This window comes from Paracoccidioides brasiliensis, assembly GCF_000150735.1.
Source record: "Paracoccidioides brasiliensis Pb18 unplaced genomic scaffold supercont2.12, whole genome shotgun sequence".
NCBI lineage: Eukaryota > Fungi > Ascomycota > Eurotiomycetes > Onygenales > Ajellomycetaceae > Paracoccidioides > Paracoccidioides brasiliensis.
In genome coordinates, this window is record NW_011371369.1 from 714,391 (window position 1) to 738,402 (window position 24,012).

Below are 24,012 nucleotides of genomic sequence, written 5' to 3' on the forward strand. Positions count from 1 at the left end.
TTAATTACTTGGAAGAAACTTGAAAAGTCAAGATTAGCACAAAGCAACCGGAAATTAAAGTTGACGTCAGGCATGTGCTGAAGCCAACACGGCCCGATTCACCACCAACCCTTGAAAGGGTGTTGAGGATCGGTTTCATCACTTTGGTTCCTTTTTTCATTGTTGTCCATTATTCGTAGTGTTGATGTTGATTGCCGCCTTTGATATATAGTTATCTATGTCGTGCTCATTCCGCACCTTTTCCCTTGTGACTCTCTCTCCTAAACGAGGAGAGGGGGGGGGAAGGGGGAAATGGTTGACCTGTTTGGCTGCATGAAAGATTAATGGACAGAACAAAACGATGTCATCGCGCTTCCCGCTGTCAACCATGGGCTGTTTTTGTTTTTTGTAAATGAAAACAGGGATTTATGATTTGCGGCCTTGGAAGCACAAGGCCCATTAACTATTACTTGCTTTCAAGGAGATTGACACGCAGATCAGGTAGTTATGGGAAGGACAGAATTACAAGAACCAGATTCATGGACAAACTTCTTTATCGAACACCTCATTATACTTGCGATTCTGATATATTCCTGCCAATATACGTTTATTTGCGTCGCTACAGAACAGACGGATCCTCTGGGCTCATTGGTGATCGCTTTCATGTGAACAAATATTTACAATGCCTTTGCGCGACTCCGGATCGACATTCGTCCCAGTCCCACTGTTCAATCTAAAAAGGCTGATGCAGTTTGCCGCACAAGCTACCACGCAGACTGCTTGACCAGGCCGTGCATGATCGTATTATCCTATCAATATCGATATCGGGCATCACCATCCCTTTTTTAAAACCAGCCAACAAACAGTCCATTCGATGGCCCTTTTCTTCCCTTTCTTGAATCGACGATTGCAAAACGATTGATTATTTGAGGATTCGGAATCCCAAGGACCCCAAGTGTTCTAGGGACGGACCACAGATGATGACACACGGTGCTCCTACAGTTCTATTATCCATATAATCATTCCAGAACTCTCCGTCCAGTTGGCTTTTACAGGATTTGGTTGAATTTGGTAGGTTGGCTGTTGCCTTGAGTCTGGTCCCGGGGGATGCCTAGTGAACTCACTAAGCACCTGCACAGATCTATAGGAAAAGAAGAGTTTTCTGTACTTCTATTGCTCCGATCGCTCCGTTCTGATGCACTCCGGCATTAACTGAGCACCTGTCTCGAGACGCTGGCTATTAGCAGGTATTGGGAATGGTGTAATTCTCACCAACCCTCTCACTGTTATTGCTACGGAGTAAGCAGTGAAAGCTAACGTTGATTGATCGAACCTAGGGGTGTTGAGGTTAGAAGATAGCACTACAATCGATCAGCTTGTTGCGGGTTTTCAGATGGAGGAGAATAGGAGGAGGGTTCATGTGTGATAGGCCATCTGAGAAATGGAGAGAGCTGTTGGCGGTTGATGGGAGAAATCTGCTTGTAAAAATTGGCATAAAGGAACCGTGGTGTGGGCCGCCCTCTGACTCTTTCCCCTTCGGCAGTTGATACTCTCATCTGTTGTGATGATATATCATGGGTCGTCTACTACTCGGGCACCAACCCAACGAACCGGCATTCCTTATTTTTATTTTATTTTATTTTAGTTCTTTTTTATTTTCCGGCTTGCATCGCATCTGGCAAACTCCTAGTCACCAACATCCGCAAACATCGCGTGCAACAACAAGGATGAACTCCGTCGAAGCGCTTAGGCCTCGCAGCCACCCCGGCCGTCCAGCCAACTAAACATCCAGCCAATCCATCCATAAATGCTGGCACTTTCTTATTTTCAGGAGCCGGTCACATGGCCAGAAATTAGTTGGTTCGCGTTGGAAATATGCAACGGGGTAGTTTATCAAATCCTTTCTCTGTAAGCTAGTTAGCTGTGGCAAGGGAAACTATTTTTAGGTGCTTAAAAAAGTTATCACAGTTAAATGCACAAAGGTTGACATAAAGTTAGAAACTTTTACATAACGGCTGCTCAAGCATACATACGTACGTGCATGAAATGCACTGGGCACCTAAGGAGTGCGGTATTCACTGTCAGATTTAACCCTGAATAAAAGGGAGAAAGCGATGCCAGGTTCGATATAGGGATATATGACTGAATCATTTCATCTTGGTAGCAGGGTTTGTCTGCCAAAAAGAACGATGTAGGGTGTTACTCCGGAAGAGATGGTGGTTATTCCCAGGCTCGATGCTTTATCCCACATCAGAATCCCAACTCAATCGAGAACTGTGTTAAATCTAGATAGTGGATCTAAAATAATACCGTGATGAATCGGAATTATCTGGATTTTCTTTTCCCGGTATCATTTCCAGTATGATTTTACGGAGCTTCCTCGAATCGGCAATTGGGACCTTACAGCGCGCCGCGAACAACCGTACCGAGGATGGTTCCAGTCTGACCCACGAATATCCTTTCAAAATATTTTGGGAGCTCCTTTGGTTCTACATGGATCGCACTTTTTATCAATGTTGGCAGACAGCAACCGTGGGCACTTTCGGGAGGAAGCAGCTGCATGAGGCAACAACCGGAATATTATATGCAGTGTTTGCAACAAATACAGGAGCTTCCGTTCGAAGCACTCAATTGGGCATAGGGGAGAGATATTTCGAGTCTTCGAGGAAAAGCAGTCATCATCTCGAAAGTTTCAGGACTATGGATTAAAAAAAAATATCACTGACAAAGCGGAGTTAAAGAAAAGGAGGCACATTGGAAATTAGATTGGAGATGTAAAAATATATTCTTGGATTTATGTAATGGAAGGCGTTAAATGGCCCTTCAACCTTCGATATCCCGCAAGAAACCAGTTACGTCTAACTGCATGTTGACCGCAAAAGATGGACCACCGTATCCACAGAATCAAGCTCCACCTACCGCGAACGGGAAGAAAAGCTAATTTCAAAAGATACCGAGGTGAGTAGTTGGTCAGTTTTCACAGAGAAAAACTTTATCTTCTTTGAACCAAAATAGGCCTATACCATGAAGAATAAAAGTCCCAGAAAAACAGGATGGTAAGGGCCAGAGTGTTGGCAAAGGTGGGGGGGGGGGGGGATGTCACGTACGAAATTGGTATTCATTTCCTTGGTTTTGGTTTTTTCCTATTTTTTTTGTAAAGGCAAAGATATTGTTGATATGGCAAAATGAAGGGGTATATAACTGGTATTGACAAGAAAACGAAGGAAGGTTAAAATGGTGGCCATATCTCACAAACCCACCTAGGCGGTCGACCAGATATTATTATTTCGAGTCAGATTCTGTCTGCGCATATAGAGCAACAACACATTATAGACAGTTTCATCGAAAAAGAAGAAAATAAAAAATCCGATCGCCTCAGCTAATACAAAAGAATTCTTGCTTTTTTCATAAATTTTTTTTTTTTTAAAAAAAAAAAAATTGGATCCGCTAATCTACTCCGAAGGAACTATTGTCATATCCGTTAGCACAGAACCAAACGCAAACTTTCAAACACCCCAAAATGAAGGAAAACCACATACTATCAATCTCCCCAGCCTTGACCTCGTCACTGATGTCCTTGGGGCTTCGTCCGTCAACCTGGCAGCCAACGCTGAAAGCAGTTCCGAGGATCTCAAGGACAGTTCCTTTCAGCTCCTTGGCCAAACTGCGCGAGCGCATGACGCGGGCAATCTCAATGATCTCATCGAGAGGGATGGACTTGGTGTGCTTGATGTTCTTCTCCTTCTTGCGGTCACGGGGTGGCTCCTTGAGGGCCTTGATGACCAGGGAAGAGGCAGAGGGAACAACGGAGACTTGCGCCTGTCTGTTCTGGATGGTGAGTTTCACGGTGACGCGGAGGCCTTTCTGTATTGGCAAGCAAGAAGAAGCAGATGGTTAGCTGCCTGACTTCCATGGGAATTTGGCACTGGTTGCGAATTTCGACGACGTACCCAGTCGCCAGTAGCCTTGGCAATATCTTCACCAATCTTCTTGGGGGAGAGACCGAGAGGACCGATCTTGGGGGCAAGAGCGGATTGGGCACCGACCTCACCACCTGTGGTCCGCAGGTGGCTATAGATATTGTTAGAATTGGCATGCAATGGTAATTCCTTGCTGGATGGCTTTGCCAAACGAGGTGTGAATGAAGGGGAACTTACATGATCTTCACCTCATTGGGGTCGAACTTGGGAGCTATTCAAAATGCATAATCAGTCGCCAGTCACCATGTCATGATGACAGCCAAGGGGACGATACTTACGCATGGCGAGTGCGAAAGGTAGTCAGTCTGCCTTGGTGGTTGTTGGAAGGTGGATGAGGTTTGGTTAAAGGAGCAAAAGAAAGCCTCCGTGAAAGTTTTCAGGAGTTTTGTAAGCTCTGTTGGCGTGCTGGCTAAGCGAACCGTTTTTGGACAATTAGGGCACAACCCTGATATCTTGATCACGTGATAAATATATAAAGCTGCCAATCCATGAGAGATTAATCCTAGACAATTTTGGAACATTAAACTATAACAGCTGGAATAATAAAAAAGCCTGGCAAATAAATGAAATGAAATTAAGTTAAATTAAAAGCTCCCGCTAAAAGATACATTACGGTCAAGTTACTAAAACATGGGTCTTAACTCTATTGTTGAATTTTACCATTGGACTTCTCTAACCTCAATTTTCAACTCGTACCCGAGACGGCCAATCTGAGTTTTTTTGGTCAGCAACTCATTCACTCTATAATCATCGTGGATACATAACGGAGGGGGGAGTTGTTACTTACTTCATAAGATGATCCATGAATGTCTGGAGTGAAACATCATCCGTAAAGATAGTTTGTGCAGACTGCACTCCTCCCCCGTAGCCACCGGTGGAGTGAGTCGTGGATGGGTTAAGCTTGGAAAGTAAGAAACGAGCCTGGGAGCCACCTGCATCGCAAATGATGAAGCGAGGGAGCGGGAATCGATCTTGGATAAGTTCCTGTGAAAAAGAAGAAGGGAGATGTTAGATAAACATAAATCAAAAAAAAAAAAAAATTATATGTGTAAAGTAAAATGTAACAAAACATACCCTAGCATCTTCCTTGGGTTGGTCAAGAATAGCCTTGAAATTCTCATAACCTTCTTGCTCATGATAGCCCGCCTTCCGCCACGCCGCCATGGTTTCACCGTGGAAAATTAGGATATGGAAGAAAGTATCCAGGAGCAGTATATGTGCGGGCTGGATGGAAGCAGAGTCTAGCAGGACTGGTTGGCTGCCCTCCTGCTCTAGGGAATAGGAATCCAAAGTGGGTTGGATCATAATGAGTGAGTTTCCAACATCTTCATGGTTGAGGACATGTCTATAAAACGCGGTCTCATCGGGGGAATTGTTGAAAACCTGCAAAAATTGGCTTCGTCGCAGGTGGAACATAAACTGTGGATAGAGCGTGAAGTTCTTCTCCAGCCGGAATGAGGTGGGGTCGTCTTTTCTGTAGTCCGCGAAGCGAGAACAGAGTCTGATGAGCATTCTGTCAACCCATCTCAGGACATCGGGTCCGTCGTCAACTTCGGATTTGAAGACTGCGATTCGAGACATGAGCACCGCAGCTGCTTCTTGGTCGAAAGATTGAGCGAGTGCTGAGTCGCCGGCTGGACTGCTGAAAGTTCGAGCAACGGTGGAGACTCGGAGATGGTATTGTCCAGACGAATGCTGATAATACGTCAAGAACTGGATCATGGCTCTATTAGGTCCCTGTTGCATCGGGGCTGGGCCTCCCTGGTTGGCGATTTCGAAGTAGATACCGTAACTGGACATGGGGTCAATCCCACACATCTTCCACGAACAGGTATTACCAATACCACACTCAGTTTCTCCAACAGAATTCGATTTCTTGTTCAGCGAGACGGCATGACCGATAAGGCCTGTCACCTTCAATTCCTTGGTTGTGAGCACCTCCAGCGAAGCATTGAAACCCATCAGAAGATTGTCATTCTGATCCTTATCGAATATTCGCACAAACGATTGTTTAAATTGGGAAGATGTAAAGCTATCCGTCAAGATCATATGGCCACCTGTAGAGTTCGCCAAACCTTTCATTTCAAGTAGACCAACCTGATCTAGGCAGCCAGCGAAGATATCAACAATGTGGCCATTGTGAGCAACACGCTTTGCAAGACTTTCATAGAACTAGAACGGGGCCGTGTCAGTTGCAAATCAAAAAGTGGGGGGGGGGGGGGAATGAACATGAAAACGAAAACGAAAAGTAATGAAGCTCTGACCTTCAAAGCCTTTTTGTAATACTTAATGTTATCCCGATCAATATCATGATGAGATCGCATGGGCTCCTTAAGCTGCGGCCCAACTACATGACCAGGGCCCTCAGTAGCAGGGCCGCTAGTGAAAAGCATAATACGACCTCCAGCACCCTGGAATGACGTCTCCATAAGCCCCACAGCGACACTGAGAGCAACACCAGTGCACCGCAACGGTCGCTTGTCATTAGCCACAGGCCACGGGTCCCGCTGTAATTGCTCGAGAACGTTCGTGATCTGGAAATCGGCTTGTTGCACTGGGAGCAGGAATCTTGCAGCTGGAGACAAGGGCAGGTTGGGCCGGCCAGGTTGCTGGGGCATTTGTGGACGAAGTCCTGGGGCAAGGAGGCCGAGCATCTCTTGGACCTGTTTCGCGGCATAATCTTTGCTTCCTCTGAAGACGTATGACTTGGCGCATTCGGTGTATCCTATTTCGTGGACTTGGGCCTAATGAATTTTCCCCAGTGGTTAGCTCATGCAGTTCTTTTGCAACTGCTAGCACTTTGTTTCATTACGAGAGAGTCATGTGTGCCCTAACCATAGTGCCATAGGTAATCAAGCCAACCAATGCATTTGGGGGCAACAGGGAAAGGCTCATAATAAGAGAGTCTTTCACAGCTTTCAAGCTATCTTCCTCCTGGCACGTATCGACCACAAAGAGGAAAATAGGAGGTGCTGGAGCTGGCCTCGCAAGCTGGTATTCGATAGTGGTACTTTGTGGATGAAGTTCGGGCGGGATTGCATTTTCGGTTATATCTTTGTAATGAGGGGGGAGGGGATTCCGTTGCAGACAGAAGGGACATATCCAGATCCGAGCACGAATATCAACGTTGCTATAACATCGACGTCAGTCATTGAGCAACCTGTCGCGAAGTTGACCGTCTGGGCTTGGGGTGGGGTGGGGTGGGGTATACAAATGGAAATATATCAAGTTCCACGTACGCAAATGGATTGAGAACAGCTCTGCAAGGCTGTTTGCAAGTGACGGGTTCGTATTGTAGCAAAGGGGATTCGGGCTTCTCTTTCAATGGGGTGTAGATGGCTCCAATTGGTACCACGAGCCGGGAAGCCTCCTATACATAGATATATCGTCTTAGCGGGCTGCAAAATCATCAGGGTGCGAAGGGCAACAAACCATGCGCGTGCTAGGGAAGGTATTCCAACTGAGCCTGATACCATCGCGGTCCTCAACTTCACTCCACTGGTCCTTCAATGCCTCGTAGTCCATGGTTGTGCTGGGGTGTCTGTAGATGCCCTCACCGATAGAGACAGTGAATGAAAACAGGTACAAATGGAAACGTTGGGCGGTGTCCGCTGGGGGTATATACTAGGTATTTCAGACGAGTCCGCCCGGGGACACAACAAGCGGCGCCAGAAATGACTGTTGAAAGCCACCGGTGGGTTGCTTAAAAGGTTGATAACTTGCTTTGTTGTTCCAGCGACGTCTCTCGTAGTGGATGTTCCTGGTTGTTGTGCCGTTGGATGAAGCCAGGTTGCAGGAAAGCCGGGTTGGTGCAGTCTGCCGTAGTTAATAGCTGACTATTCCCCGTTGGGTCCAACTATAAAAAACCAACAATCTGCTGAAACGCCAAAAATTTTCTCCTTCTCTTTTTTTCCCCTTTAAAATTTATGACCTCGCCGACTTCAAATAAATACACATTACTTACCGTCAGCTTCTGTCATCCTCAATGATGTTGCTGTTTTCGCGTCGCGCGTAGAGAGATTAAAATTATTTATTTAATTTTTTTTACCCATGGCTGGGCACCCGGCTTTGAGAGCTCATACTGACGCTTTAGGATGAATCGGGAATCAGCAGCGGTAACATGTTTTGTGCTTTGCAATTGATTGATTTATGTTGTTTACCTTCATTGCATCTGATGTCTGGATAACTTATGGTGGGATCCTGGATGCATCTGATTGTTGCAATAGGGAGTGCAATTCCATTTATATATGCCAGGAAAGAAATACAAATTCATTTGAAAACCCGTTAAACCAGAACCAACCACTGAAATAAACCGCTATCACTCCCTATGAATCCAAAAACTCCAGTCATCATAACTACAGAAAAGAGGTGAAAATAACCAGCCATGCACAGACAGGGGTATTACAATCTGTATACGCATAATCATCCTTACGTCGTCATCTCCACATCCTTCTTCGCAACCTGCCCCAAATTCTTCAACAAATAGCTCCGCTTAAAATACGTATTCGGATGCACAATCGTATCCAGTTCAGTCTGACTCCATGTCCCCTCATCCCGAACCTTCTTAATCTCCGCCTTATGCACCCACTCAAACACCCGGTTGCACGCAAGGTGATACCGCGTCTTGCCCACATCCTCCTTCACTCCACGCAGCACATCCTTATCATTAACCCCAGTCGCCTGCAGGAGGGTGATGAGATTATCCACCGAAAAATGCCGGTAGGGGCATCCGTGCGTCTGCCCGGCACCGGGCGAATTGTCTGTTAAAATCTTCTGGCAGGAGTAAGGTGGGTAGCCACGTCCGCGTCGGTTAACGTCGCCACCCACGTCGCCGTAGGCGTGGCGGACGTTGTATTTGTATTTGGAGTTGAATTCGTCGTCTGTAAATGTTTTGAAGGATTGGCGCCAGAATATCAGGGCGTCTTCGAGGGAGAGGCCGATGCCTTTTAGGAAGAGAGTGTATTGCAGGCGGCCGAAGTGTTTTAGGTGGGAGTTTTTGCGTAGCTGCATGTGTAGATTGCGCATGCAGAGTGGGAAGTGCTGGGAGAGAGCGTCTATGGATGATGCTGTGATGGGTGCCCCGGGCACTGAACCTTCCCCTTCGCTATAGCTGGAATCGGAGGTGCCGAAATTCTTCGAGAGATGGTCGAGAATCGGGGTTAGACGGTCGTCTTCATCTAGTCGGGGCAATGCTCGGCTTGTAAACTGGAACCAGACAGTTAGAATATGGATATCGTGACAGCTTAGTTCCTAAGCGTTAACCAAAAAAAAAAAAATAAATAAATAAATAAAAAAAAAAAAAAAAAAAAAAGAGGAGAATTTATGTCAGTATATCCACACCTCAAGTGCTTTCTCCAAACGAGCCGTAAATTCTGCAAGAATCATGCTAAGCTGTTCTCGCACTGGTACATAAGCCTTGCCCTTTTTCACAAACACGCCCCTACGCTCAACCAGCTCCGGCACCTTATCCCAGTCCACTTTAAACCAGCTCTCCTCATCCAGACGCCGGGCACCAAAGGTAGATGCAAGCAGGCTTTCGCCAAGTTCATGCTTCTCTTCATCTGAGACCATGTCCCAGTTGAAATTGAGGCTCTGGACAAAGGCTTGGTTTTCCTTCGTGTCATCTTGTTGGAAGCGAAATTTAAAGAGCATGGTCTCGAGACGGGCGAAGCGGCGCCTTAGATCCTCTGTTGAAGAGAAGGCCAGACGGAGGATGAAGTGGGAGTAATGGTCTTTTCGGCGTTCATTTCGTAGGCGTTCGTCTACACCGGTGCTGGAGGATCTGTTTGAGGAGAGCGGGAGGAATTTCGAGAGGAGGGGTGTGATGTGGGCCGCTGTTTCGGCGGGGGACTTGTTCCGATATGAGCATGCTTCCAGCTCCGCAAGAACTAGATTTTTATATGTATGAGTTAGTAACTTCAACAAGAATCAGAATAAGGAGGTTACAGATTTTTTTTAAGAATAAAGAAGAAAAAGGAAAAGAATATATATATATATATATATATATATATTGCTTAACGCACTCCTCAGTCTGTCAATGGCCCACTGTTCGAATTCCTCCAGGGTGATCTCTTGGGTTGGGGGGATTTCATAGAAGTTGAGCCGGTGTGAATAATCATGCTGTTTGTAGGTAGGGGATGCGAATTGTTTCTTCTTGTAGTCGAGTCCAGCCCGACGCTTCGGGTCGATGCGAGATCTATCGTACTGGATCATTTGTGGGTGCGATATATACGGGGTACTAGAAGTCGTGAATCCATCCAAGTGGTGAGTGGTGAGTGGTGAGTGAGGTCGTAAAAGGTACGTTGAGGTTTTGACGCGTCCGTTTATTCTTTTTCGACATTGGGACGCGAATGACTGGGATCCGATTAACTAAGCAAAATCAAAACCCGGGAATCGGCCAGGACTTCGGATTTGCCTCGGCTGCGAACACGCCCCCGCCCACAGCAAACACAAGCTTCCAGGAACCAAAAAATTTCCTTAGTTGCAGGAAAGGAGCCCAACATCACAGACTCTATTCTGGACCCCTGTCCCGTTTCTCCGAATTATCATCACCCCTTCTGTTGTCTGTTGTTGTTCTCAAGGTGAAATCCCTAAATTCCCCCGCAGCTCTCCAGTCCCACATCTGGGGGTCTACCAAGGCTAGATACGGCCTTCGCACAATGGAACACCGGTATAGCTGGCTCCATCCATACATAAGAAGCTCAGTGTAAACCATGCGTCATCGTCACCATCATCATCATCATCTCATCCGCAATTCCTCTCAGCGGTGAAATCTCCCGGTGTCATTCTCCCCCGGCTCTTGAATCTGGGGGAGAGTGGCGAACAGCGGCGGTTGAAGTTGAGCAATTGGCGGCTGCGTGGTTTGGCTACGGCTGCTGACTCAGCTCTCCTTTCACCGAAACCCAAATCCAACTAGCCGTAGTTTGTCTATCTACTAAAAGTTTAGTTCCCGCCTAACCCAACATCGCGAGGGAGAACAAACTCTCCACTCACTCACTCACTCACTCACTCTCTCACTCACTCACTCACACACACACACACACACACACTCTCTCTCTCTCTCTCTCTCTCTCTCTCTCTCTCTCTCACTCACTTTCCTCCTCCGCCTCTTCTACTCCTTTACACCCCCACTTCTTTTAGTTTATGCCACCCCTCTCTCTATCTTTTTCTCTGCTTCCGATCCTGTCCTGCTCTTCTCCAATGTATATTTCTGCTTTTAAATTACCTATCTTTGTGTATTATTATCTGGCAGGATGATATAGACATTCCCCTATTCGCTTGTTCCCCCTTTGTATATTCTTACTTCCAAATATTCCTATCCTGCTCCTTCAGATAAGCCTGCCTGCCTGAATCTACGAAGGGACCACCAACCCTGCCATCATCCTATTGCCAGACCCCATTCTCCAATCCTGAAGGTATAATGACCCGGGCAACGAAGCAGCTGAAAAAGGCGGCGCGAATCATCCTCATTGGAGCCCCTGGCGTGGGGAAGGGCACCCAGACTGAACGGTTGATCAAGAGGTACCCCCAGCTCGCATCCATCAGTTCCGGGGACCTCCTGCGACAAAATGTCCGTAGAAAGACTCCTCTAGGTACATATATATATGTTCATACATTGCAACAACTCACTCTCTTGGCTTCTTCTTCAAAATTACATTCTCCAACTAACAACGACTAAAAACACTCAGGTCTCAAGGCGGAGTCTACCATTCTAGCGGGAGATCTTGTGCCGGATAACATCATCTTGGAGCTGATTTCCTCCGAACTCTCGTCCAAGGGTTGGCTCTCCGCCCTTCCTACCACTTCCACTGCTTCCCCCGCCGCTACTCCCCTTGCTGCTGCTGCTACTTCTCCTGCTCCTCCTACTACCACCCCCGCCACTCCCATCCTCAACCCCAGCGCCTCCTTCATCCTCGACGGCTTCCCCCGCACAGCAACCCAGGCTACAAGCCTCGACCGCCTAATCCCCATAAACCTAGTCGTCCACCTCCTCACCCCGCCCGCCGTCATCATTTCCCGCATAGCATCGCGCTGGGTGCACGCTCCATCCGGCAGAGTCTACAATACCGACTTCAACGCACCTAAAGTCGCGGGCAAGGATGACATCACCGGTGAGCCCCTGGTGCAGAGGGAGGATGACTCCGTGGAGACGTGGAGGCAGCGGCTGCGGAAGTTTGAGGAGACGAGTCGGTCGCTTTTAGAGCATTATGAGAAGAGGGGGTGTTTGTGGAGGGTCGAGGGGGATTCGAGTGATGAGATCAGTCCGAAGCTCTTTGAGGAGATTGAGAGGAGGTTTGCGTAGGGATTTTATCGGTTGGATGTGGTATATATACATATCGTAGCTGCTTTTGGAGTCTCATGTCGTGGTCTTCTTAGACTCTTATTTTTTCTTCCTTGGCTTGGTCGCCTTTTGGCAACTCCCACTCGCTCTGGAGAGTGTCCAGGCCGTGTGGTTTTCCTTTTCCATATTGACCCCTGTCCCTGGGAAAAGTGGATGCATTCGTCCACTCCTATCTGGTATATGCTCTCTAGGTGCATTCCAAATATATCATATCTTCCAGCAGCCAACAGCCTCACAGCTGTGCAGATTATCATCTTCGTAACAATATATATCACAAATAAAAAGCTCCTTAGCATTTACTCATTGATACGGAATACAAGCATAGAAATCTAATCTTGATTAATCTTGTCTGTCTTATCATCATCATCATCATCTTTCCCTCTCCACCTCAAGAATATTCTCATAAAATCATCATACAAAAAGATTCCAAAGAGAAAATCGCCGGTATCAAAACAAAAACACAGAGGGCTCATCAAAGATATAAAGAAATCAAGAGTTAAAAACTCCACCCATGCAAGCACGAAGCATATGCATATCATAGCCACAGCGTAAACAAACATCAAGAGAAAACAGTAAATGAAAAAGCATATATGCATCGCAAACGCTCCCAAAACGAACCCACAAGATCAAGCAAGTAAAGGAGAGGCATCCCCACCGAACTAATTCTTCCCCCCATTCACCCCCAACTCTCCCATTCCCCCAACACCAGCAGCAGCAGCAGCAGCAGCAGCCCTCTCCCCCTCCACCCCCGCCATCCTATTCTTATACTCCCTCGGACTCTCCCACCCAGCCCCCTTCCACCCTTTCCACAACCCCCTCCCCCTCCTCTTCGCCATCTCCTCAGCCCTCCGGTACTTACTCTCCTTCCCCTCGCCGCCAAACTCCACCCCACTCTTGGCCTCATATACCGTCGCCATCCCCGCTCGCAGCATCTGTAATCCGACATCCCGCCGCAGGAATATCCACGGGAATCGCCGCACGTAGACTGTCGCGACGACTCGGCCGTATTGGTCCTGGCGGTAGGGAAAGGCGCGCACGCGTTTGTTGAGGAGGTAGTTCGTGAGCCAGGTGTGGGCGGCGTGGGAGTAGGGCTGGGCTGGGCGACCGAAGTGGGGGAGTTCGGGGGCGTCGATGCCTGCGAGGCGGATGTGGATCTGCGGGTGTACGTGTACGTGTCAGAGGGAGGTTGTATTTTGTGTGGTTTGGGGACAACAATCGAGAGGATGAAAATAGGGAGGAAGGGGGAGGAAAGGGGGTTAACAACTTAGAGTCGAGGCCAAACTGAAAAATCATCAATCCTCAAGAAGTGCATAAAAGAAAACATACAGTCCGGTCCTTCAACTCCTTCTTCACCCTTGGCACCCTCCGAAACGGCAACCATTCCCACCCCGCCAACCGGCCGCCGGGCGTATGATACATGCGAAAATTATCCCCATCGCCCACACTCGTGACGCGTCCAAACAAGCTGCGTTTATGAAAATAGGTTGGCGAGATGTTCGTTGCGAGTGGGATGCGGCGTAGGTATTGGCGGTGGATTCTCACGCAGAACAAGATGCCGCCGGTTAGAAGGAGGGTGGGGATTAGGTTTCGCGGGTCTTTGAATTCGCCGGCCCAGTCGCGGGCGGTGAGGGAGGTGTTCCAGCCTCGTTTGGGGTTGGAGGGAAAAGTGGTAGCTTTGGTAGAGCAGCTGGCGCAGGGGGGATGTGATGGGGATGGGCATTCCAGGGTAAGTGGTGGGCGTCTGTTGATGTTGTTGTTGATGATGATGATGTTGTTGTTGTCGTCATCGTCGTCATTGTTGTTGTTGTTGTTGTTGTTGTTGTCTTTGTTGTTATTGGGCGCCTGTTGCGATCCGGACGACCAGAAGAGCCATCGCATCGCGATTTATTTATTCCCTTGTTCTTACTCTATATATGGGGATGGTTACTCGATATGTGAGGATATAAATTGCGATGGGAAGAGGTTTTTGACCGGGGGTACCCCGTGGGTGGAGTTATTTAGTTGAATAGAGCTGTTTTGGCGGGCGCTTTTTAAGATGACAGTGACATCTTGGGGGGTTTGAGCTTCGAATTTAACTGGAGCTCGGCAAACAACAGACATTTACCCGAGATATAGGAGATAGAGAGAAACAAAACAATGTCAACCAGCTTGATATGCATTGAAGATAAGATAGAAGGCTATTTCTTCACCCATGATTACTACTGGCTAGTAACTAACGTAATCCAAAAGTGAGTCAGCCATCGAATCTCCAGCAACCCCCTTCGAACTCTTTATAATTAAGGCCACTTCAAACCGCAAGAATGCCGCCAATTCACAAACGAAAATACAAAGCCTCTAGAGAGAGACATAGTCACTGCTCTTAAAATGTAACAAATAACTTCAATTCGTGAGGCTGCTCACTTATATGAGATATCTCACTCTGCTTTTCCAGACCGACTTAAATGGCCAGCCAGTCTTCAAGAGCCAAATTTACGCGCAAATTCCACGTAATGAATGGCTTGTTGAATGAATGCATGCTAAACAAGCAATACCCGCATTTGTGGAGAATATGACTAATTATCTTCTTGTCAACTGTTCTCAAGCTTCAATACGGTTATTCTTACTGTTGTAATCATGACTGGTTTCATTGAAAAATAGTTCCAATCAGCTTCTACGATGCTCTGTATAAAAAACTGCATCATTCATATGGAAACAAATATGCAAGCTTTTTTCCTCGGTGTGTATATATGTACCCTATATATCTTCTAAGCAACACTAAATGCCAGGCGTTCAAAATGCAAGAAGAAAGGTTGTGTGTAAATAGGCGATGGCAGAAGCAAAAGGAAGAGTACAAAAAGGGGGAAGGGGGGGGGGGGGAATATAGAATCATGTAAACTGTACATTCATTTTAAGAAATCGCTGTAAATTTTATGACCGATCATTCATTTCAGAGTTACGGGAAGGGAGGCCTTCGCCTTCTCCGCCGCTTTCTCTGCCGCCTTGTTAGCAGCTCTTTGGAGTCTGGCCTTCTTGATCTTTTGGACATATGCAAAGAAGAAGATGAAGAGCAGTTCAACCCTATGTGATATCAAAACATTAGATTGCTAAATTGATCCGAGAAGAATTACCTGGGTTGGAGGATAGAGGAGGAAGTAGTTCATACCGTTCCTTCGTCATCATCAAAAATCCCTGAACAAGGAGCCCCTTCAGTATCTGAGGGCCGATGCCTTTGAACAATGCCAGTGGCCCCTCGTGCTCGATGATATACTTCATTACTTCACCGAAGCTTTTGAAGGGCTTGCCCTGGCGGACCGGGGGTGGTCGGGATTGGAGTCCGACCTTGGCCACGATCAACGGCTGCGTGACAACGGTCGCGAGAGCCTTGGAGGCGGCGCCCAACACTGTCATTCGCACAAAACGTCAGCACTTTATTTTATTTGTTGATATCGGCGGCGAAACTACTGCTATGTGAGGGGGCATAGGGTCATATTCCGAACTAACCGAAAGCTTCCCATGGCTGCAGATTTTCTTTCCCGGAGAACAGGACGTCCTTTAATCTCTCATATGCTCCGTATGTGATGGCCGGATTGACCACGAGCACCAGACTGGCCTTGAGTCCTCTCCACAGCCCACTCCAGCCATCTTCACTGTTGATAACTTCTCTTCCGGTGTCGATCAGACCTTTCTTCTCCCCCTTGGCCTGCGTCTGTTGCCTGGTGGTAATAACCGCGACGGGGATTGTGAAGAGTTGCGCGATGGCACCCGCAACGGCCCCGAGAGTAAGTTCCATGGCTGTGCCTGGATGTTGCTTCCCGCGGGACGAAGAGGTGTACAGCGTGCGCACAATCGTATACCAGTAGAAGTACGCGAAATTGGTTGAGGCTACGCCGAGAAGGGAGCCACTGATGCCGGTATAGAGGCCCTGCATACCCTCATCCGCGATGATTTTGTGAATTGCATCCAGAGTGGAATCATAGTGGACTGTTTCGCCCGGAACGTGGCCGTTTTCGGTCTTTGAAGATTTAACCTGGACTTGAAGCCGGGTTTTCGCTCTGTTTTCACATCACATATTAGCTCCTGCGTTGTTCCTTTTCATTTCTGCACCCCCTCCCGGGTCTTCTCTTTCTACGGATTTGTTCGAGGTCTCAAGAGGGGCTCACATGTCCAATGGATATAACAGAGCATTCGCCAATACCGCACCTGTAGCCCCTGATATTGCGCTTTGCAGGGGCGACAGACGCATATGCTTCGACTGACCGGCCATTAGGCCAAAGGGAAAAGGATCGACTTTCGCTAGTCGATGAGTTTTGGCAATCTTTCTTCCCTTCTTCTTCTTCTTCTTCTTCTTCTTCTTCTTGGGGGGGTGGAATTATTTCTGGAAGCGCGGGGAGAGAGAGCGAGGGCGGACAACCGGGCAACCGGGGCCAAAACCCCCGAGTCAACGAAAAGGAAAAGGTAACTAACTACCCGCCTAACGCCGTCTGTTCTCGAAGAACGAATTCAAAAAAAGCAAAGCCAAAAGGAGAGGAGAATAATACAAGAAGGATTGTCCGAGGGAGACGAAGAAGCTACGAAGTCTCCGTTTTGTTGTTATCCATTTCGCCTTTCTGCGGCTGCTTTTGGCTGGGTTTCCCTTCCAGCGCTTGAGCCGAGGCATTCCAGTTCAAGTGGGGCCGATGCATGCTGTGGGAAGGGGAGAAAGCTCCCAAACAAAAACAAAAACTTAGATGTTGATGCAATTTCCCACCTGAACTCGCTCAGATAACTAACCAGTTAATTGAGAATGATCTAATTTATTTGGTTGACTACCGCCCGTTGACCACAGACAGACAGCATTTCTGTTCGATCTTTCTGCTTTATTCTGTTTTTCCTTCGTCTTCTTTCCCTCTCGCCACGCAAAGCTTGTAAAATTGCCCCCTCCCCCGGGGCTCGGCTCTCCAGTTTCTTCTCACTCTGCTATGAAATTTGGGGCCCGGGACGAAGTAACTCGGTGGCTTCGCAGGAACCGCTCAACTCACCGCGATATGCCCGGAGAATTTTACGTTTCAAGTTGCAGCTGACCATTGCCCAGTCTCCAGAGCTATTCGAAAACACTTTGCCAACTTGCTCAGGGTTTGGAAGAAATGCCAGCTAGCTTTCTGCGGCGTTGAAATTTATCCCCGGGAGGCGAGGCCGGAGGGGGCGCCAAAGGAGAAAAGCCGAAGAATGTGTATGCTCTGTTCAGTTAACTACAGGCAGGCTGCTGTGGCACTCTCATTAAAACAAAGCCCATACATTCCTCCAAAGATACTGGCAAACTTCATGCAACAGCGAGGATTCTGCTGTCCCTGCTGAAAGTAGGGGAAATGTCAACCATCCTCGTCGTTCTTTAACAGTCGAGTAGTTAAATCACTCGCTCAGTTAGGCCTGAGCCCTTATTCTTCTGGATCGAAGGGCTGCAACCAACTGTCCAACCAACCGCCTGCGCTGGCAAAGTAACTCGGAACTAGATATTCAACTTGTAGCAACGCCCCCCCCCCCCAAATCCCCGCTTCTCCCTCGCATTACATTTATTTCAAATAAGAGATAGATAATAGAACTATGCTGCCAATCCCTGGTTCGGAAAAGAAATAATTTTTTTTGAAGGCAATAACTGGCCACCTCGGATGTCGGAGTCTCGGGCATTGTGCGGGCTTGACCTGGACGTCGTTGGATTTCCTTCAGGGTCGTTTTGTTGTCCTTGAGGAACCTGGTTGCAACTCCTCTTGCAGCTGATCGTCAGCTTAGGCAAAATCGATCCTAAACAGAAACCCTAAATCACCAGCCGCAGCACCCATTCATCCTAGTGTTGCCGCAACTAAGACCAACAACCACCCACTCCGCCCCAGAGTTCTGACCCAGCAACACACTCAAACCCCGCTTGGCTCAGTTATCTATGACAGTTGGCGGTATGCCTTATCGTGATCGTCACCACTCTCTTGCTGTCTTATTGGTGCTTCCTCAACGACCAGAATCGTTCAGGGCATCTTTGACCAAGCAGACAGACACCTGCCTGCCAGGGCTTGTTGTTGTCTTCTTGGGCGGAGACGGGGTTTTTGATTGTATCTGTCCTTTCGCGTCCGGGAATCGCCATGTCCCAGTCATCATCGACGGTGGGAGAGCTCGAGATTCAGGCACAGGTAATATCCACCAATGACATATTATTATATGTTATGTTGTTACTGTCGCGGAAAAATTTCCCTAGACTGACACCTTGAACAGAAGGCGGAAAATGATATGTCTGCTGCAGAGACGCAGAGCTCAGCTCTAGATGCCGCAATCAGCGCTGTTGAGAGTTACCTGGGTGCCCTCAAGTTGGCTAGTTCTCCCAGTGAGAGACAACGACTGGATGCCAAGTGCAAGGAGCTCCTTGGAATGGCTGAAGATATTAAAAGGTCCAAGTCGTGGTGTCAAGACCCGTCACGCGACAACAACGGCAGCAGTGCCAGTGCCAGTGCCAGTGCCAGCAAGAGGAAGAGCAGTAATGTGAAGCCCAACCTTCGAGAGCCAGTCTCGCAACGGCAGCTGTCGAAGAGAGAGCAGATCATTCTTCTCGAAGACTCGAAGCTCAATGGATTTGTCTTCCCTCCATGGCAGAGTGTGCCTGACCCAAGGGAATTCGAATTAGATGAAAGTGGTCAGCTATTTACGTATGTATAGTTGGGAGGTTATAGAGTTTTCTCCCCCAGATAGTTAGGTCAGGTCTGACGCGAGGATAGGGACCAATGTGATCTCCGACTCTCCAATTTGCAGCTACAGCATTATAACGGCTGGAAACGCGCTTCAGAAAGGTCAGCCGCTAGAGTGCCATTGGATCGTCGGCGGAGTCCCAACCAGCCGTTGGAAGACGCGAAGTCCATTGATCTAGTACAAGACGTTACGACGGATTGCTCAGTTGTTGCCAGTCTTTGTGCTGTGATCTCACAGGTGGAAAGAGGATATTCGAAGGTCTGGCTAACCTTGTCGCGTCCATCAATATTTACTGTATGTATAATAGAAGTTTGCGTTGACAAAAGAGGTCCACAGGTCTACGCCATTAAGTTTTATCCGTCAGAGAAAGAAACCTTACGCCCAAAGCCGTCCAAGTCCGGGAAGTACATATTCCGAATGCACTTCAATGGATGTTACCGAAAGGTTGTAGTTGATAACCGCCTTCCCTCATCCAAAACCTCAAGGTTCCTTCATGTCACCGACAGGAATGACCCTGAGCTCCTATGGCCGGCCCTGGTTGAGAAGGCGTATTTAAAACTTAGGGGAGGCTACGATTTCCCAGGAAGTAATTCTGGGACCGATCTATGGATTCTGACTGGTTGGATCCCGGAGCAAATATTTCTCCATGAAGCGGATATGATCCCTGGGCAGCTTTGGACACGACTCTTCAATGCATTCAGCTATGGCGATGTATTAATCACTGCTGGCACCGGGGCGTTTACTGAGCTGGAAGAAAAGGAACTCGGCATAATCGGCATGCATGACTATGCAATTCTTGACATGAAGGAAAACAATGGCCGTCGCCAATTCCTCGTAAAGAATCCTTGGGCAGCAGGTACCGTTTGGGAAGGGATTGGGCAGTCTGAGCCCCCTGCTGCAGGGGAGTGTGATAACAACAACAGCAGCAGCAGCAACAACAACAACAACAACAACAACAATAATAATAATAATAATGGGAGGCAGAGGCGCAATTATCCCATGTCTCCCGGAACATTCTGGACAGACTGTGATAAATTGCTTCAGAATTTCGAATGCCTATATTTGAACTGGAATCCGGTCCTCTTCTCCTTTCGCCAGGATATCTATTTTACCTGGGATCTTTATGCTGGTAGATCGGGTCCCGGCTGCTTCGAGAGAAACCCACAGCTCTCTGTAAGTTCCAAGTCAGGTGGCTCTGTCTGGCTGTTATTGAGTCGGCATTTCGCGACCGATGATTATCTTCTCTTCAGACACCAATTTGGTGACATATCGAAGGGAAAGGTTGAGCATGGCTTCACTAGCCTCTGGGTTTTCAATAATGACGGCCAGAAGGTTTCCTTAAGTGAGGGTGTTCTCCATCGCGCTCCCTTTGTCGATTCGCCCAACACCCTGATGAAATTTGAGATGCCCCCCAACACTACCTATACTGTGGTGGTTGCAGAGCAGTCTCTGCGGAGGGCAACTCGTAACTTCTCTCTATCTGGTTTCTCAACTGGTTCGTTGACCATTTCACGCGCTTCTGACAAATACATATATGTTCAGTCCCTAGAGACTGCTTGGACAAAATCAACAGCCGGAGGCAACTTGGAGTCGGGGCGATACCCAACAAATCCGCAATTTAAGATCGAGACCATAGACACATGTGACATTGCTGTACTGCTGGAGACGCGGGATCCCGAACTCGCTACGCACGTCAAGGTAGTGTGGTCAGGAGGCAAGCGTGTGTCCACCGTCAAGTCTCGGGACGTTGCCTTTGCCAGCGGAGATTATCGCCGTGGTAGCTCTTTGGCTGAATACGTTCGCTTGCCCAAAGGATCATACACCGCTGTCTGCTCAACGTTTGCTCCCGACCAGGTCGGGAAGTTTACGTTGTGGGTTAAATCGACAAAGGAATGTGCGGTGTCGCTCTTACCACCGGAAGGAGCAGGGTGTTTAAGTGCCCTGTCCAACGTTGGCGAATTCCCACCGGGCACGGAGAGGATTCTTGCACCCATTACTTCATCGCGACTAACCAAGGCTAAAGCGATCGCCAGGTTCAAGGGCTCATGGATAGGATCTCGGATTGTGGCGCCTTCTCCGATTCTGATGTCTATTGAACTGGGCCAGGGCCCTTATAAGAAGGTATTTGAATTCTCTAACGATGGGCATTTTAGTGATGCCGCCTCTGGAGTACGGATCGAGGAATTTGATATGCAACCCCTTTTCAACCAATTGGGGGGACTGTGGCTTGTTGTGGAACGCGTTGGGGGTCCTGAGGGTGAAGTCTATGACACCCTTCAGGTGGAGATTTTGTCGGAGGATCGGGTTGAGATTGGCGCATGGGGAGTTGGTGGAGGTTGAGTTAAGAGGTTCTGTTGAGTTCATTGCGTTCATTGCCCCTCCATACATGTATCTAGAGTATCTCGTTGGCTGAGGAGATGGACGATGGTCATTGGTTATATTCGGCAATTTGGATGGTGAGAGCTCAACGGGGGCAGCGTTTTGGTTATCATTTCGCAAAGTGGCAAATGGAGTCCTGGCTTCCATGAAATGCATAGCGGGATATTGCTGGAGCTAGATACCATTTCACTTTTAACTGAAGCAATTGGGATTTTTCATCTTGGCTATTTACTCTCTGCCACAGCTCCAGTTACCCCCATGGATATTATGATAATACGTGCAACACATAGTTATCAATCCTCGATTAGGCAATGTTCTAGAAGCCCTGTATGCAGCTGCCGTCAGAGCGCTGACTAAGCTGTCGACAAGTCACGTCATTCTTTCCCACGACGCCGGGATGCAAACGCGGGGCACCAACAGCTCTCCATATTCCCAACCCATGTTTCATGTTCCATATTGCAGCCCAGACAGCTATCCGCTACGTCGACCCGCCAAAGAGATAGATCCACCCGTTAGCAGCTGCATTCAAAGCTAGGGCGAGATGGCTGCCAATATACCCGCGAAGCTGAAAGCTGCAGACATCACCCGTTTTGTCACTCGGGCGTCGCAGCTCGAGAAAGCAAGGCCCGTGATATCATACTGGTGTATGTTTACACCCCCCCCCACCCCAACGGACTGTTTTGACAATAATCGCGGGGGACGAGAGCGGGAAGGATGCTGATATTTGAGGATTCTACCTATAGGCAACTACTGGGCTGTGAACCAGATATTATCCAAGGGCCTGCACAACTCAGATAGCGAATGTTTAAGATACACAACGGAGCTTATGGATAAGCTGGAGAAGGTTTGTTGTTGGCTTGTCTCGTTCATTCTGCTTTCTATATGTACTCTGCGTAGCATGTCGTTGAGGCTAACTTGATTTGCAAATGCCTCCTCTAGTTTAAATCTCAACATGTTGACGACGATACTGTTACAGATGATGCCGCCGGACAAGCCTATGTGGAACAATTCGGATTAGAGACCTTCCAGCGGGCTGACAACGCTGTTCGGGCCAACAGGGCATCATTGTTCGCTAGTGAACCTGCATCCTAACTGCTCTGTATACGGCTTTCGCTAACTCCTAGCCAGACAAACTGCGGATACCTTCCAAGCTGCGGCAACCTTTCTAGAACTATGCCAGATATGGGGACCGGCTGAGCCGGAAATAGCTACCAAGATTAAGTTTGCGAAATACCATGCCTTGCGCATTGCCAAAGCACTTAAAGCCGGAGAGGACCCGAACTTATCAAACCCATCAAGGGAAGAGGAAGAGATGCCAAATGACGTACCTAGCTTGGATCCCAATGACCCGGAGGTTCAAGCTCTAAATAACCCGTCATCGCAGTCAGCACCAGAAGTAAAATTGCGACAACCATCCGTAGAAGATGTTACAGACGAATTTTACAATGAGGAAAAAAGATTAGCGCACCAGTCCTCTCTGAACGAATCCCTCCATCCATCCAGAGCCTCCTCGGTTCCCCCCTTCCGACGACCGGAATCAGGCATTGTCACAGCTGCATCCAGTACAGGACTTCCAAGCCCACCTTCGTACTCAGCTGGTATGATGGACCTAAGCCCTGACGCGCGCCAGCGCCCTTCACACCTCTCTCAAGCATATGTTCCTGACCTTCCTGCAGCCCCCTCCGACTTCCCCTCACCCGCGTCAAGCTCCCAGGACCTCCCCGCAACAGGTACAGGAGGCTTTTCTGAGCGAAGAACTTCCCTAAGCACCTTCCAATCATTCCCGGCTCCAACAACGCAACCTTCAACGGACATTCCTGGACCCGCAATGGGATCCCCACCTCCCTCTGGATTTGATGGATGGATGCGGCAGGCGCCTCCAACCACTGCTCCACCCACTAGTATCCAGCCCACAAAACCTGTGCAGGGCGCAAGCTCGTACCCCAACCAGCCACCAGCCCATGGAGTAGATGAGGACGCAATTGCAAAGGCGCAAAAGCATGCCCGATGGGCTGTGTCAGCGCTGAATTTTGATGATGTGCAGACCGCAATTAAGGAGTTGACGAATGCACTGAATATGTTGGGTTCTAAGTGATTTTGTTTTGATTTTGTTGTTCCTCTCCTCTTCTTCGCTTTCTATTTGTCTTTTTTTTTTTTTTTTTTTTTTTTTTTTTTTTTTTTTTGTGTGTGTGTGTGTGTGTGTTTGGAGCTTCGCGTTTATCCAGTGCTAGCTGAGGAAGATAAGATTTTATTAGGGGCTATATCTTTTCCCACCTATTGTGCTTATCCTTAGGGAAATGAAGCATAGTAAGGAGTCAATTTTCTTTGCCTTGAAAATTGAAAGTCGGCAAAGGCAAAGCCTTAAGGTGCTTAAATTACGTACCGTTTGAGGCCAATTATCAGGGTCCATGCCAGCTTGTGCCTCTTCCCTTCACATTGACCGCACATCATGCCGGAATTGGAATTTTCCCGGAGCCAGGGGAGGGGCATAGCTGGACAGGGGAGTTTTAAAATAAGAAAATATCCTCATAAGCACGGTTGAGGCTGTATGGATCAACTTTGGGATGATCTGGAACTGCGAACTGGGATAGTTTGCCCTCATTCTGTTATTTTCGATATTTTGTGCATGGAACAGGCTTTGTCAGT

The 24,012-nt window shown here is 48.0% G+C and overlaps 8 protein-coding genes across 8 annotated transcripts; 3 read left to right on the top strand and 5 right to left on the bottom strand.

Moving 5' to 3' along the window:
• Positions 1 to 3,426: 3,426 nt before the first annotated feature.
• On the bottom strand, positions 3,427 to 4,241 carry PADG_07803 (60S ribosomal protein L12; the record flags this gene model as incomplete). Its single annotated transcript, XM_010764744.1, has 4 exons — positions 3,427 to 3,843; positions 3,930 to 4,050; positions 4,137 to 4,170; positions 4,238 to 4,241. The coding sequence occupies 4 exons, from the start codon at positions 4,239 to 4,241 to the stop codon at positions 3,427 to 3,429; spliced, it is 576 nt and encodes a 191-aa protein (XP_010763046.1).
• Positions 4,242 to 4,615: 374 nt separating this feature from the next.
• On the bottom strand, positions 4,616 to 7,484 carry PADG_07804 (protein transporter SEC23; the record flags this gene model as incomplete). The annotated part of the gene is made up of 7 exons (XM_010764745.1): positions 4,616 to 4,700; positions 4,747 to 4,943; positions 5,034 to 6,131; positions 6,224 to 6,703; positions 6,795 to 7,089; positions 7,199 to 7,329; positions 7,392 to 7,484. 7 exons carry the CDS (start codon positions 7,482 to 7,484, stop codon positions 4,616 to 4,618), a joined length of 2,379 nt encoding a protein of 792 aa, XP_010763047.1.
• Positions 7,485 to 8,387: 903 nt separating this feature from the next.
• PADG_07805 (DNA primase subunit PRI2) lies at positions 8,388 to 10,172 on the bottom strand (the record flags this gene model as incomplete). Its single annotated transcript, XM_010764854.1, has 3 exons — positions 8,388 to 9,164; positions 9,300 to 9,847; positions 9,983 to 10,172. The coding sequence occupies 3 exons, from the start codon at positions 10,170 to 10,172 to the stop codon at positions 8,388 to 8,390; spliced, it is 1,515 nt and encodes a 504-aa protein (XP_010763156.1).
• A 1,207-nt stretch (positions 10,173 to 11,379) lies between these two features.
• PADG_07806 (adenylate kinase ADK2) lies at positions 11,380 to 12,261 on the top strand (the record flags this gene model as incomplete). Its single annotated transcript, XM_010764855.1, has 2 exons — positions 11,380 to 11,551; positions 11,648 to 12,261. 2 exons carry the CDS (start codon positions 11,380 to 11,382, stop codon positions 12,259 to 12,261), a joined length of 786 nt encoding a protein of 261 aa, XP_010763157.1.
• Positions 12,262 to 12,959: 698 nt separating this feature from the next.
• PADG_07807 (uncharacterized protein) lies at positions 12,960 to 14,178 on the bottom strand (the record flags this gene model as incomplete). Its single annotated transcript, XM_010764856.1, has 2 exons — positions 12,960 to 13,454; positions 13,627 to 14,178. 2 exons carry the CDS (start codon positions 14,176 to 14,178, stop codon positions 12,960 to 12,962), a joined length of 1,047 nt encoding a protein of 348 aa, XP_010763158.1.
• A 1,043-nt stretch (positions 14,179 to 15,221) lies between these two features.
• Positions 15,222 to 16,543, bottom strand: PADG_07808 (uncharacterized protein; the record flags this gene model as incomplete). Its single annotated transcript, XM_010764857.1, has 4 exons — positions 15,222 to 15,357; positions 15,443 to 15,680; positions 15,781 to 16,331; positions 16,440 to 16,543. 4 exons carry the CDS (start codon positions 16,541 to 16,543, stop codon positions 15,222 to 15,224), a joined length of 1,029 nt encoding a protein of 342 aa, XP_010763159.1.
• A 1,846-nt stretch (positions 16,544 to 18,389) lies between these two features.
• Positions 18,390 to 21,327, top strand: PADG_07809 (uncharacterized protein; the record flags this gene model as incomplete). The annotated part of the gene is made up of 4 exons (XM_010764858.1): positions 18,390 to 18,437; positions 18,520 to 18,947; positions 19,017 to 19,245; positions 19,324 to 21,327. The coding sequence occupies 4 exons, from the start codon at positions 18,390 to 18,392 to the stop codon at positions 21,325 to 21,327; spliced, it is 2,709 nt and encodes a 902-aa protein (XP_010763160.1).
• A 580-nt stretch (positions 21,328 to 21,907) lies between these two features.
• On the top strand, positions 21,908 to 23,461 carry PADG_07810 (uncharacterized protein; the record flags this gene model as incomplete). Its single annotated transcript, XM_010764859.1, has 4 exons — positions 21,908 to 22,010; positions 22,110 to 22,210; positions 22,306 to 22,433; positions 22,495 to 23,461. 4 exons carry the CDS (start codon positions 21,908 to 21,910, stop codon positions 23,459 to 23,461), a joined length of 1,299 nt encoding a protein of 432 aa, XP_010763161.1.
• Between the last annotated feature and the right edge of the window lie 551 nt (positions 23,462 to 24,012).